This window comes from Phaethon aethereus, assembly GCF_964289735.1.
Source record: "Phaethon aethereus genome assembly, chromosome: 4".
Taxonomy (NCBI): domain Eukaryota; kingdom Metazoa; phylum Chordata; class Aves; order Phaethontiformes; family Phaethontidae; genus Phaethon; species Phaethon aethereus.
In genome coordinates this window covers 43,993,446-44,013,319 of record NC_138578.1, presented here as the reverse complement: position 1 = coordinate 44,013,319, position 19,874 = coordinate 43,993,446, and the positions used below count along the sequence as shown (strand labels likewise).

The 19,874-nt window shown below is 42.6% G+C and overlaps 1 protein-coding gene across 2 annotated transcripts in view; it reads right to left on the bottom strand.

Moving 5' to 3' along the window:
* Positions 1-5,419: 5,419 nt before the first annotated feature.
* Positions 5,420-19,874, bottom strand: part of GALNTL6 (polypeptide N-acetylgalactosaminyltransferase like 6) — a 491,382-nt gene continuing 476,927 nt past the window's right edge. For both annotated transcript variants that reach the window (XM_081999759.1, XM_081999760.1), the window contains 2 exons: positions 11,852-12,001; positions 5,420-5,869 (listed from right to left, as the gene is read on the bottom strand). In XM_081999759.1, the coding sequence (XP_081855885.1) occupies positions 5,702-5,869; positions 11,852-12,001 (318 nt within the window). In that variant the 3' untranslated portion in view covers positions 5,420-5,701. The remainder of the gene's footprint in view (positions 5,870-11,851; positions 12,002-19,874) is intronic.

Sequence of the window (19,874 nt, the reverse complement as noted above, 5' to 3'; positions counted from 1 at the left end):
TTAACCTGCTTGACAGTGCTGTGGACATGACACCTTTAGGTAACCACAAATTCTTACGGTTTTAACCCATGTCCTCTTCGTTCCCCTGTTGTCTGCATCTTTTTCATAAGGGCCATTGAAGCACCTACTGCACTACCAGGTAAAAAAAAAGACAAAAATACTAAGATAAGGGGAACCTTTTAAATAGCTGAGAGTCTTAAGGCATATCAGACTGCAACATTTGAATGCAATTTTTTCAGGAACTGTTCCTAGAAAGTGATTTTTTTTTTTTCTCTGGCACCATGCTGTCCATCTACTGTGCCAGATGACAGCACATCATTTTCAGAAGTTCAGCGTCAGGGGTAGTACCACCAATACTAATGATACACTGAAAGAACAGAAAGCCACCGCACAGAGCAAATGTATTTTCTGAATGCTGCAGAAGTTTTCAGGAAATCGATGTATTTTTCTGATCATCTTAAGCCAAAATTTCTCATTGTTTGTTTTTACACAAACAATTTTTTTTTCTTAGATAGTTTTTAGAGGGTTTTTTCCCCTCTGTTTAGATTTTCTTCAGTCCAGTGCATTCAGAATTATAACAAGGAAATATGAGATTACAGGGGACCTCAAGACAGATTTATGTATTACACACAGTTAAAAAAACCCTTGTCAGCAACTAACTGTACAGATTCACTAACATTTTGTTTTTTCAACAGTAAAAATCTTCTCTAGAAAGCACTATACACTAAGATTTACTAAACTATATTACTTATTCATCTAAAGGTTTCCAGTCAATGGATATTATTTTAGAACAAGAAGTTTAGCAAAATCTCTTAGTACACTATACATAATAGACAGGTACTTTTTGTGTTTGGCTTTTTTTTTTTTAATCTTTTGGCTTATTCCTGATAATTTTTAAAGGCCTTTCAAGCACCCTTGTGCTCTTTCTAAGAGGATATATGGACCAGATTTGGAAGAGTGTTAAATTAATTCACGGACTTTATACGCCTAATACCAGCTATAAAAAAAGCTACTTCTGATCAGCTTTTTTGTTTTCAAGGGTTTTGAAACAGTTTCCCTAACAACCTTGATGGATTAAAAAAAATCCATTATCATATTATTTTTTTGATTTACATCTTGTGTTCTCTTGAAAAAACAGTGGGCTAACAGCGTTAAAGATTGATGCTCTTTAAACAGAAAATGTATACACCCCTGAGTGACAGCTACATTGAAAACCTCCCAATACTACTTTCCTAAAATGCTCCATCCTCAATCTGTCTGGGTAGCTCAAATGGGTCCCACTCAGTCCTTTGCAGATGTTATCAGTAAAAACGCAAATGAATTCTGATTATGATGATTTTTTTTTTGTTTTTTTTTTTTTTAAACAAAGGTGACACCTTATAAAGTTGCAACCTATCAAACAATTTGGTTAAGCTATTTATATACGTTTCTTCTATGATCATCTGTGGCATCTGATTTCACTGAGGTCATGGAGACATTGATGCCTGGTAAATTGCCAGTAATCAAAGGTTGTTAAGAGCCTGTCAGCTTCCTTTCAAGCTTAGTCTATCTTTATCACGAGGGAGACCTAATTCAGCAGCTACAGACCATTTATTCGTAAACTGATAACACCCGGGAAGTACGCATTACAACATTAAAATATCCATAATGTTGCAGAAACATTTGTTCTAAAGCAACCCCATTTTTCTGCAGGAAGATTGTGCCCAATGAAAAGTGGAATCTTGTCACGCCTCTGCGGCGAGGCTGCTCCGACACGTGAAACGCTTTGTCTCCCAGCTCCTCCCCTCTCCTTTAAGCCCTCTCCCCCAAGGCTTCTGTTTAGTTTAGATTTTGGAATATATGCAGCGAAACACATATTTTAGCGTTTTAGTTGCACTCAGCCTTTATTCCGTTTTTTCCAGTTGCTCTCTCCTGTGCTAGTAGTTTGCTGGCCCCCCAAAACAGAGTCAGATAACCTTAAATGGAAAAAGTTTAGGGTAGGTGCTGATGAACCCTTAATGATACAAAGATCTTTTCAGGCATGCTGATTAAAGTGCTCTCAGCCATAAAACAATTAATTGAAAAAACCTGAAGTGAGTCATTTGTTACGGCAGATTAGTGTAGCTCCACCAAAATGATGAGCCCAAGTCAGTTAATGCTACCTGTGCACTAGATTCAAAATATATTCAGAGCTACCTGGTACTTAAAAAAAAAAAAAAAAAAAAAGTGAAGCAACTTCATAGCTTTCTGGAGAAATGCATATAAAAGCTAAATGCTCCTGGTGAAATATGGGAGGAAGATATATCTGTCCATCCTATCAAATTGTTCAGATGTTTGTGGGGTGGAAAAGATACGGTTGTAGGAAGACTTAAAGAAATTCTGAATCTTAAATTACTCATGAAATACTGTTATCGGTGGAAAGCTTTGGAGAACAGCCAAGAGAGAATTTAATTTAGAGGTAGGCATGATCATTTACTATTAATAAAACTTTCTGTTGAAGGAGTCCTGTGCTTAGCAAGTCATAACCACTTTGCGAATCCATCATCCCAAACGTTACAGGAGCACAGCTCTGAAGCACGCTGTCACTAGGGCCACCTTATACCCATAGTAGGAGGATTACAGTTGGCTGTGGTGAAGCTACATGCTAGCTTTTTTTGTCTCAGTTTTTAAAAAAGAGAAATTTCCTTAGGCTGAAACCCGTGAGATAATGGCCTTCACCAGTAGTCTAATGTGTTCTATACTTTTTTTATTCTGTGCAGTTCTGGATATACTAAATATTTGAAAGATCAGCCCATGAAGTGAGAACAAACCTCTCCTGCATCTACCTCTTTCCACTGGTCGCATACAGATATGTATATATATATACACACATACATATGCATATGTGTGTGTGTTTCTATGCTGCACTGTGTCAAGTTCTTACCATACTTTCCTCAAGATATGGACCTTCATTTAACCTTTATATTTCCAGATTGATGAACAGTTGCTCACTGTTGACCCACAACAAACTCCAATATATTTTTCTTATAATTTGCCTATAAAACCTGAAAACCCTATATAGATAATTCCCCCCCCCTCCCCCCCCACCCCGAACATCTGAATATTAGTTATGTGGATTGTTTTCTGACAAGGACTGCTAAATTTTACAATTTGGTGTCTAGCTATGAGTAAGGGGAAGTTTCTCTTTGGCAGTGCAAGATGCTGTGCAGTATCACCCAACGACGGATGTAAAAGGCGTAGAAGTTCTTTGCCCCAAGAGCTGCCTAGTTCCCAGCAGACACTTCGAAATCAGACCAGAGATGCAGTCAGCCACTGAATGGTACAACCCTACCAATCTGTGCATAACATAGATCGCTTAGCTAGCTTAGCAATTCTCCTTTGCCTCTATTTTGGGCATACAGTGTTGCTTCCAGGACTTTGACAGTTTGGGGCCGGTTATGATCAGCAGCTTGAGGGCTGCATTTACATTTTAGGCAGCCATTTTCTTCTTTTTCCAAATCCTCTTTCCTCGTGTTCAGGCTGCAAATAAATGATGCTACAAGCACTGCACCTGGGAAGGCTGACAGTCTGCAATGCCTGGTCTGGTTCTGTGTACCGATAGCTAAGCGAATCTGAAGAAGCCTCATAAAGTAGCCTTACTGCTTCCCTTCCTGAGCGCACCGTACCTACAAATTAAATTTAAACAATACCTAAACAAGCTCACTTATTTTAAAATCGCAAAATGAGAAGTCTAACTCTATAGACACTTTTCTTTCGGACTATTTGAAAGATTTCTTCCCTAACTTTCGGCAATTGCTCAATGTATGGATGCATTTCACAGTTTTCCAAGTGCATGCATCCTGAATGCTAAGGATCCCATTCCCCTCCTAAGAAGTTCCTATGACCTTCAATTTTTGGTCTTAATCTACAACCACAAGGCGCTGCCATAAAATAGCACATAGTTATTGGTACTGGAACCATCCTCTGGATGCAATCAATGCTCTTTGTGCATAAACACAGCTTAAGGAGCAATAAACAAAACACAGTCACCCTACTCCTTCAAAACAGGGTAGATTGCACATCAGTATTTTGGTTAGTCAGCCATCTCTCCAGCAAACAGAATAAGCAACTTAATTACCTATATTTTTGGAACCTGAAAGTGCTGTTACAGCTACCTCTTAGAGGATGTGATCTATCTGCATTTATGGTGCTTTCATCTGTCAGTTCATCTTTCATGTAAAAGCAGACCACTTACTTACTTGATATAAATTCATACTCGCTCTTACCTTGAAAAATACCAAACCTATCAATTATGTTCCACACGTCAGTATTAACTGTTTTCTGCTGAGACGAACCGTAGCTCCTCCCTCAAAAATTTGAAAGGCCTCTCATGCCAACAGCTTGATGGGTCTGAGGGCCATAATGACCATCCGTGTGATGACAGAAGTCTGTCTTAATCCGAATTGTGCCTGTACCTAAAGCACCAAAATGTTGTAACGCTGAACTTGTTTGCACTTCTCGTTTCCCCCATCATGAGATCTACCATGCTAACTCAAAAATTCATGTGACTTCCATCACGGATTTCAAAAACTCTGAAACCACCCAGCTAGTTTCACGTCAATTTTCCTCTCCACTCCTATCCATCAAGAGCGCTGCAAGATCTCTGCAAGATCTTTTAAGCTGCACTGCGGTGTGTCAACACACTCTTAGGTGATGGCAGTGTACCAACGTTAATTTGACTAATCTAGTTCAGCATGCAGTATGCAATTATTTCCTACTCTCCTGATGTTTTTTTCCCAGCCTCTTTTCAATTTAATTTATACTTTGGTAAGGATTCTACCTTTAGATAAGAGAGCTAGTCTGCAAGCCTTCCATTATGCTGCAGCTGCTCCTGTTATATTTGTCACTGAAAAAAACCTCACCTTCTGTGACAATGGGATTTGAATCACAATTGCTAAATATATCACGTATAGAAATTTGCTTTACTTTTTTTTTCTGCTTTACTTTTTTTTTCTCGCTTTACTTTTTTTTTCTTGCTTTACTTTTTTTTTCCTCCTGAAGGGGGGGAAATGTGAGGGCAAAACCTTACAGTTTATTTCATGCTTCACTACAGTGTAATTCTAGGCCCTAAGGTTTCTACCATTCCTATTTTGGTAACGAATGGAATGTAAAAGGGAGGTATTTAAAATTAATTGCAGCAGTTCTGAGGGTTAAACCTGCTTAACCCACACTCTTATTAAGAGAATGTCAACAGAGCATATTTCTTGTCTAGGGAGTGCTGGGACATCATTATTCTTCTACCAGCATGTTTAGTTCTAAAACCTGGGATTTCTTCAGGTTCCTGTAGCCGTCACGCACACCATACACCCATCCTGAATTATAGTGTCTGTTCTGAGCTACTCACTACAGCAGGATTTGACCTGAGAAACTCTAGAGTTTTGTTTTACTTTATTAACTTGGAGTACTTTTAAACAGTTTTTAAACAATTTTTTTCCCTCGACCAGCAAGGGAATTTTCAGCCTGAAGTTCTCAGCAGCATCTGGTGAGGCTCTTGGCCAAGTTCTTCAGATACTGTACATCCACAAGGACAGCCTGCTGGCTCTTGCTATGGCATTTTCTTAAGCCTCAGAACAGATTTCCTGGATCTAGGAAATTTAATTCCTGACTCCTTTGACCCAGATGCTGGCGAAAATGTAGTCTGCAGTCTGTACGTAATTGGGTGTGTTCATTTTTTTTTTTCTTTCTAGGAACTGGACTTGCTGTTAAATTTTTCTAAAACAGTCATATTAATATGTTCAAAAATCCACTGCTGAGTTTCAGATAGAGGATCACATCTGTTCATGAAAATCTTCTTCTCGGCTGGGTTGCAATCTATGCAGCTGCTGCTTACTGGATGGAACAAAGTTTTGTCCTACAGGAATGAAAAGAAAAAAAAAAAAAGAATTAAGTAGCAAATGCCAAGTCATTGGAAGTGTTCTCATTTTACAGAACATGGATTAACACAGCCCTGTCTGAAATGATTTTGTGGTCTCTCTGCGTTAACCTTGTGTAGTAACCACAGCTATTATTAGGAAGCTGTCAAGAATGAAGTGTTTTTTTCCCTCGGGTTATTTTCCTTCGTGAAATTGGGGATTCAAGAAAGAACAGGGAGACATCTTCTGGTCTTCGACTAACAGCCACATAATATAATGAAAAAAACAGAATGTCCTTTTAATAATCTTTGCACACCATGTGCTTGCCTGGACCCCATTGAAATGTAGGAACCTGAAAAGTGGAGTGGGTTTTTTTTTTCTTTGGATTTGTTTTTGACAGTTTCTACCATGCTTTTGCGCAGGACTATTTGTAACAATCTGTCTGGAAAATGGATGCTCTTAAACTTGAGGAAGATGTTAAAAATGAATTATTAACTGAAGTGGTGTGATGGACAGACAGGCTCAGGACTGACGATCTCGGTCCTCACCCCATGAAATGCAGACTTTGCCTACGGCCTCAGGAAGACCAGCCACTGAAATATGCTCTCTCTCCTATTAAGAAGGAAATCCTAACACTGGTTTAGCTCCCTATGGAGATTTTGGGAGGATAAGCATGGATTAAGTTGCTTTAAAAAGGATATTTATGACGATGAGTTTTATTAATTTTTACTTCACAAAACTAGAGCAAAGTGTAAGTAACCTGACTGTGAATCTTTGACAAAGCAGAAACTACCCAGATGGGCAAACTGGTATTTGTGGGTTGGGTAGTTTCAACGAATTTAGTTCACACAGGCAAGTGTTTGCGAGAGACAGATGTGGGAGTGATTAGACAGTTTGAAAGTTTCCAGGGACTATACATTTACTGCATCTGTTGAAATAAATTTCAGATTACTCTTGGTAAATCACATCCAGGCTTTTCCCCTCTGTGCCAAACACGCCCTGCCAGTATGTGCCTGCTTGCCCTGTTTGCGAGAGGGACAAAAAAAAAAAAAAAAAAAAAGAAGCTACTTGTCAAATTGCAACTGATTAAAAACTCAGAAGAGCGCTCTGGGTGCTGAGCAACAATCATACAGAAACTTCTCTTTGAATAAAAATACCCCACGTTCAAAAAAGCAGCATGACGAGAAAACCAGCGATAACCTGGTAAGTCAACAAGCAATAGTAGCTATTTAAAAACACTTGAAAAAAAGATTTTTTTTTTTTTTTTTTTAAATTCAGTTAAGATGAAATTGATTGATTTTGGGGACTATGAAACACTAGTAAAGTACAATGCCCTTTTTTAAGATTAACGTATGCAAGACAGCAAAGTCATAAGCCTCTCGTGCTCTGGCTGAGGGTGAGGGTGTTACATCTGCCTTTCACGAACACTGGTTTTCACCTTCAACGCCTGCCCTTCCCCCAAAACGGCGGGTAAGGACGCGTGCACACAAGACTCTGATTCTGAGGGATGCGGTCAAAGTCGACAAGACTAAACCAAATGGGTAGAGGCCTTTCCATCATGCTCCTTTTTGATGGGGACACTCCATCGTGCAAGAAGGGGCTGTCCCGTGTACAAAGGGCTGTCGTGTCCTCGTGTCCTTGCTAGGAGGTGGGTCTGCAAGAGCCCCCAGGCACCATGCGGGGTGGTGCCGGCACCCGTTTCCAGCCTGCCGGCTCCTCCCGGCCTGCTGTGAGGGATTGATGGAGCGGCACTGCCTGAAATCAGGACCCAGCGACGGTGCCACAGCCACCCTGCCTGCTGCAGGGCCTCAGAGGAAGGTGGCATCTGGTTCTCCTTGCGCCACAGCTGGGCACGAGGGTCAGCCAAGCTATTAGGAAGCCCAAGCTGGAATACTAGGAGCGTTAATAGGGTAGCTGGTACAATAAGAAAGGAAACTGCTTCAGTACAAAAAGCGTGCTGTGAAAAACACTCCAGCCTTTCTGAAGAGAGCTGGCGGACTTTCTTCTCACAGAAATATCCAGGGGATGCAATATTTGAGTGAAGCATTGTTGGTGCTTTCTTTCAGAAAGTCTGGTTATTAGAAGAGAAGAGCGTCTTTTAAGAACAAGGACACAGTTACCACTCTGGAAAAACATCAGGCTGACTTAGCCATATATAACAGCCTATTAATTTATCATCTCAAGCTTACGCTGACCTAAGGTCAAAGCCTGCTGCTCTTACGGATTTCAATGGAAACAGGCTCAGGACTTTAAGGGGTAATGGTTGCGTGCATCCCCGAGAAGAACCTTCCAAGAGAAAAACATAAATTCCTCTTTACAACAATATTAAAAAGCCACAAGAGCTCTTGTGGAGACTTTCCTAACATTTGAAAACAGCAAAGTGATTTTTTTTTTTTTTCTTCTGCATGAAGGCAAGTCTGAAGATTATTTGCAGAAGGAGAAACTTCTCCATAAGATAATGGACCTCGACAGCTCAGGGGGTTGGTAATGAGACACAGAGCCTTTCATTTCTTCTAGGTCACTGCTATAACTATGGCCAAGGTCAGTAGCAACTGGAAGTCATTATCAGCTGGTGGCTGCAGTAGTTTATCTGAAATTACGCGGTAGCCCCAGCGCAGTTTCAGCAGGACAGATAGATGCCCATATGATAAAAGCCACCATCACAATGACATGTCTTCAGTCGTCTGAGGAAATAACCTATGTATCTACCGTGTGAAGAGTGAACTTACTCTGAAGCTGTCAGGAACGTTGTTCTGGGCACGTTTTTCGGTGTTGTCAGTCTAGGATCTATCATAATCACTAGGCTTGGGGTAGAATTATAGTACAATGAAATTGATTTCGCACAATTCTTTCTTTCTAAAGATCTACTAAATCAGACCCCTCTTGGATACTTGTGCTCTACAAATAGCACTAAAGGGACTAGCCCACATAAACTGAGTCATACTTTATCAGAACCAATGTATTACCTATTAACCCAGAATGATGCCACATTGAAGACCAGAGGCGTATTCCTTCACTGGAAGGAATAGAAATTTGTAGGCACTGTTGATTCTTGGCTCTGACATGCTTAGGAATCTCAGAAATGGCTTTAGCTTGGGAAGCCACTATTTTCCTAAATCTCTAATAATTTCAGATTATTTACATTTATCTATCTAATTTCTCACATTGCTCCCATCATTGATGTCATAGCTCCATTACGGTGGCAATACTGTTTTTTTCCCAGCATTAAACTCACTTTATTCTATTTCCAACCCACAGTAGTGTTTATGGTATTACTTGGATTCATTTGACTCCATTGCTTCTTACAGTGCTTTCTTAAAGGTATACTTGGCTGGTTTGGATTGGTCCTAAAAAAAATTGATTATTTAATATCACAGACTTACTAGACTTTCAAATAGTTGCTCGGATGTAGTTTAACGTGTCGCTGTACGTGTGATTAGCAGTATGGGAATAAGAATAGTTTTTTGACACGTTTATTAGTGGTAGCTTTGGTTTCATCCATCAGAAGAGAATTCAGTTTGCATGCTCTGAGACTGCACTCCAATGAGAAACAAAGTGCAGATAATGAGGATAAGCTGGAAACGTTTTCATATGAGCACTCCTTACCAAAAGTAAAATATTAATATATTCTACTTGCCACTAAAATATTTAAGCTGTTTTTATTTGCCAGTATCTGAACACAGGACGTTAGGGTTTCTATGCTATGAGAATATGGAATGCTAAACCAGTGCCTGGCTTCAAACTGTACTTGCAGAACTTTGTAATCACTTCACAGGCCTAACTTCTTCTTACCAGTGCCTTGAGGATGCAAATGATCATGAGAAGAGACTCACCCTTAAAAGAATAAAAAGCTTATCTTCCAGTTTTATAGGAACAGTATTGACAGCATGGTGAGAAACGCTTCATATTAAGCATCCTTTAAAATACTGACAGACAAGGTCATTTTTCCTAAGAATTATTGCCAGGTTGGATACGTGACCATTAGGAAGCTGCAGTGTCTGCAAGTGGTGCAGAGAACAGAACAGGGTTGCTGACCTGCTCTCTGTTTTTTAAAAGGAGGCATGTCTTTGCTTAGCCAGCCTACTGCTCTTATTTATTTAGGATGCAATTTTAGCAGCATACCATCCTCTAGATAAAGGGCTCTAGTACAGATGCAGTTAAACCAATATAACATCCTTTTCTTGTACAGTTTTTTTTTTGGGGGGGGGGTAACGCTATAAATCCTACCGTCAAGATGCTCTCAAAACTAGATAAGGATGATAGCATTAGGATTTAGGAGGTATAGCTGTACCACCAAAAATCTCAAATGTAAATCTGCCCTGTATCTGAGGGAATAGACTACGTGAAACAATAAAAAACTACTTAGTGTGTAGCCAAACTAAAATTAAGCCTAAAGAAAACCATGTATACAGAATTCTATTATTCCAATGCAGTTTCTTAATTTGAAGGTTTATGCAAACTAATCAGCCTGCTGTCAGGTTGGTATTACAGTTAAGACTGTGTCAGTACGTCCATCATAACAAAATTTTGTGGTGTTTCTTGCTGAGATGGAAATGCTTGCCTTGCACTGAGAATTTTTATGTGAGCCCTGTCAGCCTTCTGGAAATGAAAAATGAAGCTGTGCAGAGCATTTAATAGAACTCACACTGCGTATTTTTTTCAAATGTAATTTTTTTTTTTTTGTTATCTGCTGTATTCCATCCACATCAAAGGTGATGAGCCTTACAGAGGGCAGCTCCAGACCTGCATTTTGTCTTGTGAACCGGCACCAATGAAGTGCTAAAGGTATGAAAGCTTCTTTCTTCCAGCTTGGGTAGGCAAAAAGATAGATCAGAAGGGTTTTGAAGCAAGAAGGTATTATTATGGCATTATAAAGCCAGATATGCAGCAATATAGCCATGGCAATTTATGTCCTCTAAATATCTGGCCCACACATTCTAACTTTATTACAGGTAATACCTCAGTTTCAAAGGGGTTCCACTCCTGGAAGGTCTTGGGGTGGATCTCCAATTGCAACATAAATAGGGTAAAAAGGCAAAGGCTAATAAGTAGGCACTCAGAAAAAGGGTCAGGGCAAAACTATTTTTAATGGGTCTGAGTTAGTTTCCTACTATATATCATTTCAAACTAGAAAGCACCGTTGAGGTTTATTTGGCAAAGTCCAATTCCGGGCACTTTGGCCTCAGCTTAAGCAGGGTGGTGGGCAAGGCACAGTGGTCGCAGAAAAGCGAAGGATGTGTGAGAGGAATCCTCAGTGCTTCAGAGAAACCTATGTCCTTATCCTGCACGGAAGACAGAGTTTATTAATGAAATCTTTAATCAAGGCAACTTGCTGATCAACCATTTAAAAAACCTAACAAAAACAACAACTCGGTAGCACTGCCAGGACTTTTTGCCCTAAATGAGGCTCTGACAGTTTCTAGCTTGGCCTCCTGTTTCCAGTGATTTATAAAAATGGGATGAAACTTAGCAGATCAAAGTAGTGTCTAAGCTGCTTATCTTTATTTTATAAACTCCTGCCTTCTTTGGGCTTTCAGCAGTGCTTTTAATGTTGGGTTTTTTTTTTTTGAGGGAGATTTTTCTGCCACTTGTAATCTTTAAAATGTAGTAAAATAATAACATTTAACTCATGAGCAGCACTTCTTGCTGCTGTCACATTAGATGAAAATATTTCCAACGGTGCCTCTGTTAAAATGACACAAGCATCTTGAAGTGCCAGAACGGCAAAACACCTTTCGGGGAACAGATCCAACACAGCCAGCCTCTGAGCTGGATCAGATCCATTTTCATTTAAATTTGACCTAAATAGCTGAACACTCGAAAGGAACACACTCTAGAGAGATTACTGCAAAATTAAATGGGAATAAGACAGGGCAGATTTTAGAACGAAACTTCTCTGACGGGAAGACATGAGCCTGTGCTAAACTGAATATAGGCTCAAGACAGCCTGAACCTCTGAGATGCCCCCGAATGACTCCAACCTTCCTATAGCTCCAGTGCTGGTTTCCCTTCATCCCGTGACAGTCGTAGAGCGTGACAGGGCTGCTGTGCGAAACGGCGTCGAAGCAGAACTTCCTGGTGTGAAGTGGCTCCCCGGGGCGGATGTCTTCTCTCCAACCGAAGGTGAAGAGCTAGAAAAAGAGCCAGGCAACGTAACGATACATTACTAGCGAAAACCGCTTAAAGCCACACACAAAGCTCGATGCGCGTTTCCCTGCTCCGTACATCCCAGCCGCCGCCGAAGCGAGATCCTGCCCCTGCGTGATTAAGCGCTGCCAACTGCCTTAATTAACGTACACCCAGGGCAGTGTGGAATATACCCCGGGAAGGCACAATCCCCGCGGCAGGGAAGAAAAAAATCTCTGGCGACAGTCCTGCGGGAGGAGAGGGGTGCGCGGTACCAAAGCCTTCAGTGACCCCAGGGGAGAAGCGCTTGCGCGCGCCAGGACTACAGCCAGCCGGGACGCGGCAGCCGCCGCGGGCGACTCTTCCCCGGCTCTCGTTTGGGCCTGAAGAAGCCACCTAGAGAGATCTTCCCACCACAGCCTCTTTCCCACGTTTAACGAAGGGTTTCCTTCTGTTCATGTGGGCCACTGTTAGCGTACCCTCTCTCGACCGCCTTTTTTCCCCCCGAACGACACACATTAAATGATGTTCATCTTTCTATTGCGAGCGCCGTGAGCCGCTGGCAGCTCCTTACAGCCCTTTTTCCTGCTGTCTGAGAGGAACGGTGGAGGCTCACAGTTAATAGAGGAATCCTCAGTCAGACACCAGCTGTCTGAAATGATGCTGTGGCACTGCCGTCTTTCAGTCGTCAGATGAAGGCGACAGGTCTGACAGCACCCATTTTAAAGATGCGGAGCGCACTTTCCTTTCCCACGGACCAATCCTTGCAGAAAACAGGTTGCAGGTTGTACATTGCTGCTGAGAAGCTCTGCTGAGAGCTCTGAGGGTTGGTTTTTTTGTGGTTTTTTTTTGTGTGTGGGTGGTTTTTTTTTTGTGTCAGTGCTATTCTTCAGCTTTCTGCATGACTTTTGATTTTCCACAGCATAAACTGAAACATAACATCGGGAAAGCGAAGCTTTCTTCAAACGAGCAGACTTTGCCAGTGGAAGCTGTTTAGCGGTGATGGTTCACGTGGAACTGCACGCGGGCTCCTTACCCAGAGAAGCAGCTCCCCGCGCCGCGCTCCGCCTGCCTCCAGCACCCCAGCTGCCTCGCGCTCCCTGCAGCGTGTACTCTCCCTGACAGAACCAGTGTCTACAGATCCAGACAGAAGCTTGGTGTCGGATGGGTCTGATCCCTGAATACTTCCGTTGCGTTTCCCAGATTTTAACCCTTTCATTATGGCAACTATCTTCTTTCCATGGTCTTCACAAAATATACAGCTTTTAAAACACTTACCTTCAATGCTGTACCATCCTCCAAACGCCACATTGGAGAGGCGTTGCTGTTTCCTTCGGCCTGCAGGTGTGAAATACAAGCATATACCCGAATATTTGCCCTTTTTTTTAATGTCTCATTGTAAGCCCTTGCTCCTTCTTAGCTGCTGTTGCTCCCTATTTACTTCTGTATTACAGGTTTTCTAGACAGCATTTTCTCAGTCTGTCCCTGTGTCCTACTTATTTCTTCTTTCCCCCAGAGTGCATTTTACATTTATCTGCAGTAAAGTGCAGTGAACAGCTTTAACTTCATTTTCAAACAAATTCCTGCTTTTTAAAAGGTATTTTTCTACTCTTCTTCATGTTCCTTGGAAGCAGCATCATGGAATCCCTATGAAGATAACTTACCATTTCACAAACAAACTCAGAAGTAAGATTTGGTACAGAAAAAAGCTACGCTGCTGCTTCTTTATAAAAAGAGAAGTCTGGGATGGTTTTCCTTTCAGGAAAAAACAACAAAAGCAATTTCCTTTCTCTTACCCTTTAACTTTCTACAGCTAAGCAATAAACCTACAGCTCAAAGTGATGAATAACAAATACCTAGAGAAATGGCAGGTAACAGTGGTTCTGGGATATTCTCGCTCTCATCACTACTACAAGAGAGATCCTCTTGCAGGACCTTCCTCATCCTCCCCAGTGGGTGGCTCTCCAAATTCCTCTTTCCCTGCATGAGTGGTGAGCTGAGGGGCCAATTCCTGCTGCTCTCTGGACCTTGGCCTGAGGACTATTACCCCTCTGAACGCATCGGTACACCTGAAAGAGCTCAAGCTAGCTTTTTCATCAGATCATACTGATCCAGGGTATCCCTTTGCCCTTCCCACTCCTGTGTGGTTTCTGAAGACTGCCAGGGCCGTGTCCCGTTTCACAGTTGTCCTGGTTTCAGCCAGGATAGAGCTGGTTTTCATCACAGAAGCTAGCGTGAGGCTGTGTTTTGGATTTGGGATGAGAAAATGTTGATAAGGTGCTGATGTTTGAGTTGTTGCTGGGCAGCCAAGGACAGCCCAGCTTCTCGTGCTGGCCTGCCAGCGAGCAGGCTGGGGGTGCACGGGGAGCTGGGAGGGGACACAGCCGGGACAGCTGACCCAGGCTGGCCAAAGGGATATTCCATACCATACGACGTCATGCCCAGTATATAAACTGGAGTCGGCTGGGGGGTGGGAATCGCTGCTCGGGGACGGGCTGTCGATCGCCGGGCGGTGAGCAATGGCTGTATTGGGCACCACTTGTTCTTGTACATTCCTTTGTCGGTATTATTATTGTTGCTATCATTGTTGTTTCCTTCTCTCTTTCTGTCCTATTAAACTGTTTTTATCTCAACCCACGAGTTTTTTCCCAATTCTCTCCCCCGTCCCACTGGGGGAAGGGGGAGTGAGCGAGTGGCTGCGTGGTGCTTAGCTGCCGGCTGGGGCTAAACCATGACAACAGACAACAGTCAAGACCTGGTAACAGATGGGTTTTTTTATTCCCTTCTACTGAAAACCAGGATCTGTGCAATACTAAATCTGAATGTTTAGACTAGCACAGATTCTTCTTCCTCCCTCTTAGCTTCCTGTTTTGTAAAACGGTTTCACTTTTAAATCAACAAGTATGTCTTCTCCCTAGTGATACTATTACAGAATCAACCTTGTTGGTGCAGAAACACAGTTTTAGGACTAGGAGGGAGAAGAGAAAAAAAAAGATCAGAAAAAAGGTTATACTTCTCTATACACCAAGTTAATATTAAAATCTTGCATTTACAGATAAAACCTCAAGGCCTGTGGTCCTTCCAATCTCGTAATCCTATGCTATCCTGCGTTATACAGCAAATTCTCTCTAGTTAACACTAAATCTGGCCAATATAAAAATTATGTCTTCTCTGCATAATGTGCAACACTGCTTCATGTTATTACCTGAAGTCCTGAGTACATAATGCTCTGCTTTGTCATCACCTGTCACTTTGGATTTTGTTGTTCCTTTGACCTAAGCTGTTAGGAGCCACCTGCATCCATTTTTACAAGGAACGGATGAACCCTTCTGTACCCCTTCATTCATTCCCGTCTGCTTGTTGATTTGAAACAAGGCTGCATCTAAATCTCAAGACACGTTATTAATGAACAGCGGGCTGGTTCTTCACCTGCAGCCCGGGGGGCTGCTGTTCACTGCTGGACCCGAGAAACGCTCTGCCCTGGCTCAGAGGATGCTCATTCTCCTCCTCAACCTTCTCTCATACCACAGAGCCTGTAAAACACAGCCCCATCCTCTGCATCTGCAACCAAGCAGCCCCTCAGCCCTCATGCTTTAGCTTTTTAGGCAGCCTAGCCCTGTCATGCGGTAACTGGGGAAAATACAGCTTTCCAGCTTCATTTATAATTGGCACAGGGCCCGAAGAATGACGGCCTGATACAGCCGTTGGCTTGGGACTGTCGATAGGACAAAGGCCCTTTTGATACCGTTAACGCTTTCCAGCCTGACAACGTTGCTCAATTACTCGCTGCCTAGCCGGGGTCCGTCAGCTGCCGTTGTGCTTTGACTATGGCGTTAGACTTGAGCAGACAACGTGTGCTCCACACAGAGATGAAACGCCACATTTCAGGAGTGGGCTCTGCCTTGAACTATACATCCAAGTCAAGAGGAAAGAGCTGGGCAGGCTGCATGGCTGCTTGCTGGGCTGTGTTAGAGATGATGCCTGTCCACTTACTCCCTGGCCAGGCTGGGGGATTTGGGAAGAGGGAGTGATGCCTGAAATTTTCCTTTGCTGCTAGTTGATCAGTCCAGTGGAGACCCAGTTTCCCCGAAGCCAGAAGTTAGCTTTGGGAAGACAGGTGGAAGAACACCAAGCCATGCCATCCTTTCCTTCCCCTCTGTTTTTTAATTCTGGGGAAGTTTCCAGAAACCACAGCGACACTCATCCTCGCTTCCCACCCTTCTTCTGTTCATGAGAAAGCCTGCAAGTACCCCACAAACCTTTTGTCTGCTGCTTGCCCACTGGTGTTTGTACAGCCCTGGAGTGGAAGGTCTCCTCCTTCTCTTGGGGGCTGCTAAAGGGCTGCACCCCCCAGCACGGCTGCTGAGACTGTCAGCTTTTAATTCCTGCCCTTGGAACGTGACATGAATCAAGTGGCACAAAGGATCGTATCTCTATCGAGCGTCAGCATTGACGCCTGCTGCACGGATCACATCAAGCTACTATATTTTGCCCCTGAACTCCCTGTAAATTTGTACCAGAAGCTACAAGACCAACTCAGTGTCAATCCATTCTGTTTGAAATATGATAATAAAATGCTTGATATTTTCATTAACACTGCTAGTTTCTACTAGCATATGTAGAAATCATGTAGGCAACAAACTCGAGAAGTTACAGGCAATAAATAGGAGCTCTCTGAGGGTCGGTCAGATATTTGGCAGTTCTGCCCAAACACTCCTTAATAAAGTTAACCTTCATGGCTTACTGTGGTGCAAGTGGAAGATCACATCCCTTCTCCTTGGGAAATATTTCATTAGACTGTGGTCTTACATGCACTGCAGGTAATGTTCCTGACCAGGCAGTCTTTGGGATTGAGTAAGGAGAGCTAGTTGAGAAATTTTGATCAAAATATACCCATCCTAAACCACACTTCTGTGGGAATTTTTGCACTTCTATTGACAACACCAACACAGAGACAGATTCTGCTTGCTGGGTTGGAAGTTGAGATTTTGCCCTGTGGGTTCCTGAGGAACTACAGGGCACGGAGGCATTGGTTATGGATGGAGTAGCGGAAGCCCAGGTGCTAATGCAGTGTGCACAGTCTCTCCACTGTGGGCTGTGGGAATCTTCAGGAAAAAGGGAGAAAAGGATGCTCTCTTCTTTCTGAAAAAAATTCCCCAAGCCCTGCATCACCCAAAAGTTCTGACCTTCTGAAATGAAACATTTTCAGAATTTATTTTCTAGAGGGAACCTGAAAGTTGTCCTCTGGGTGAAATATTTTGCACATACTGTAAGTTCTTATGGGATAGAAATTCTGAGTTTCAGCCAGGTCTGCTACCTTGGTTGCTTCACCTTTTAGTTTGTCAGGTTCTGTAATTCTTTCCTTTCCTTTTCAAGTGGTATCTTTAAAATCTGTACCTTGCACAAACTCAAGCTTGAAATCTATCAGCCAGATGAATGTGGCTCATACCAGGACTCTGAATACTTGAGTAAAATTAGGTTTGTTTTGTTTTTTAACTAATCCATAAACCAAGAGAATATTACTACTACTAAAATTATGCAAATAAGTTGCCCAGCAATACAGTAGTGGATATTATGCCAGGTCCTTATCTGGTAAGGGAAGACACAAAATCATCTTTCTTCTAAAATATCTATTTTCTGGTTTTAGAAAATAAAGTTCCTTTGTAGGAGAAAGTGAAATTACACTTATTCATTTAATAAATGCCATTATATTTTATATAATATTTATATATAAAAATAAATTACAATTTTATTTATTTATTACCCTGTCTTCTAAAGATTCTTCAACATTTCTCGCATGACTTCTAGGATTTACTTCGACAGGTGGAAAAACCTCTCGGTAACTCTGTTCCTACCCGCGGGAAGAACAACCTTTGAAGGCAGTGCTACCTCCTGGGGAAAAAACTCAAACAACAAAAAACAACGTGCCCCCCCCGAAACGAATCGAAAAAAAAGCAAAGAGATTGTTTTGAGGGTTAATTAGCATTAATAGCCCCAGTTCATTAAGAGGCCTTGGACTGTATTTGCACCGGGCTTGGCTGGAGCTGCCCTCTGCCTCCCGTCTGCCCCGGGGGGAACCCCGGGCAGCGCGCATCCCCCCCCCCATCCTTCCCGCCCCGGCCCTCAGCAGCCCTGAGAAACCACGGAACTCTTCAGCAAATTGGATGAAATGTCTTGGCTTGGGTCTTGGCAGCCCTTTCCCAATGCAACCGTACTGCTCTGGTGGGAGCGGTGCTCCTTGGCAGTGTTTTCCAGGCTACCCCGCAGGGGTCTAAGCCCTGGTTGAGAAGGGCAACGAAGCTGGTGAGGGGTCTGGAGCACAAGTCTTATGAGAAGCGGCTGAGGGAACTGGGGTTGTTCAGTCTGGCGAAGAGGAGGTTGAGGGGAGACCTTATCGCTCTCTACAACTACCTGAAAGGGGGTTGTGGCGACGAGGGTGTTGGTCTCTTTTCCCAAGTAACTAGTGATAGGACGAGAGGAAATGTTGCGCCAGGGAAGGTTTAGACTAGATATTAGGAAAAATTTCTTTACGGAGAGAGTGGTCAAGCATTGGAACAGGCTGCCCAGGGAGGTGGTGGAGTCGCCATCACAGGAAGTGTTCAAAAAATGTGTAGACGTGGCACTTCGGGACATGGTTTAGTGGGCATGGTGGTGTTGGGTTGATGGTTGTACCTGATGATCTTAAAGTTTTTTTCCAACCTTAATGATGCTGTGATTCTGTGAGAAGGTACGCACTGTTCCACACCAGCCCAGCAGAAATAATTCATGCTGTCCCTGGAGCATGTCAAGCGTGGATGTGCTCGAGGCTTCCTAGTTCTGGTTCTGCGCCCTAAGCAGCTGTTTGGTTGAACTCCTTTCATGCTAGCTTAATCCTATTTATTCTAATGAAGTCACTTTTTGTCGTTAGTATAAAACGAGACCTTTATGTTGAGTCTGATCCCAAACGTCGCAGTGCACACTGAAGTATGCTGAAAAAGGGATTCTTCCACATCCGTCACCTTTTGCATCCCTTCTCCTTCCTCACAAGCACTTACTCTGTCAAAGGATATTTCAAGTCTTCCCTTTCTATGCTTTTCCCTGCTAAAGTTTTTTCTTCTCTCACCTTTTCATCCAGTTTTCTTCCCTCCTTTCTCTCATTTCTGGCACCCTCAGGACTCCCTCCCTTCTTGACGAGGGTTTGGAGCTCTTCAGGTTTGCAGATTTTAAAGCCAGAGAGCACTGTGATGATCTAGTCTGGACCATACAACTTCCTTCAATTAATTGGCTGAATTACTGGGTGTCTTTCATAAACAAAACAGGCTTATATTTATCTGGTCATGGCATCCTATCACTGTGCTATGTCTTTGGTAGCTATGTGAAGAAGCTTTCTTTCAGCAACTTTCATTTTCCCCATGTTAGCACTTAGCTAAACTGTGATCAACCTTAGCTTCTCCATTTCATTCACTTGCACCTCTCCCCCTGCGTTTCTCAGTATCCTCAGAGAATGATTTCTTGACCTCAGCACTTCAGATACCCCTCAGAACTCCTCTCTCCTGAGCTCTTAAGCTTTTACAAAGTACCATGTGTGACTGTCAGGTCAATTTTTCTTCTCAGCATTAGGAAGTTTTTCTAATCTAGGACCTTGCCCTGTAAAAGGGATGTTCACCAAAATTGCTAATAAACGGTTAGGTTGTACTTTTCATCTGGATTCTCTTTGCTCACGTTAACCAGACCCACAGCCTGTGGGTCATGATCCTTTTCCTAAGGCACTCACAGCCATGAGTACAAATCAGAGCCCTTTTCCTCTGTTCTCCTGAGAGCTAATATTTTTCTACCTAACCAACCTAGATAAAAGCTTTTTTTTTGAGTCTTTATCATCCCTTGTCTTTGTGAAACTCT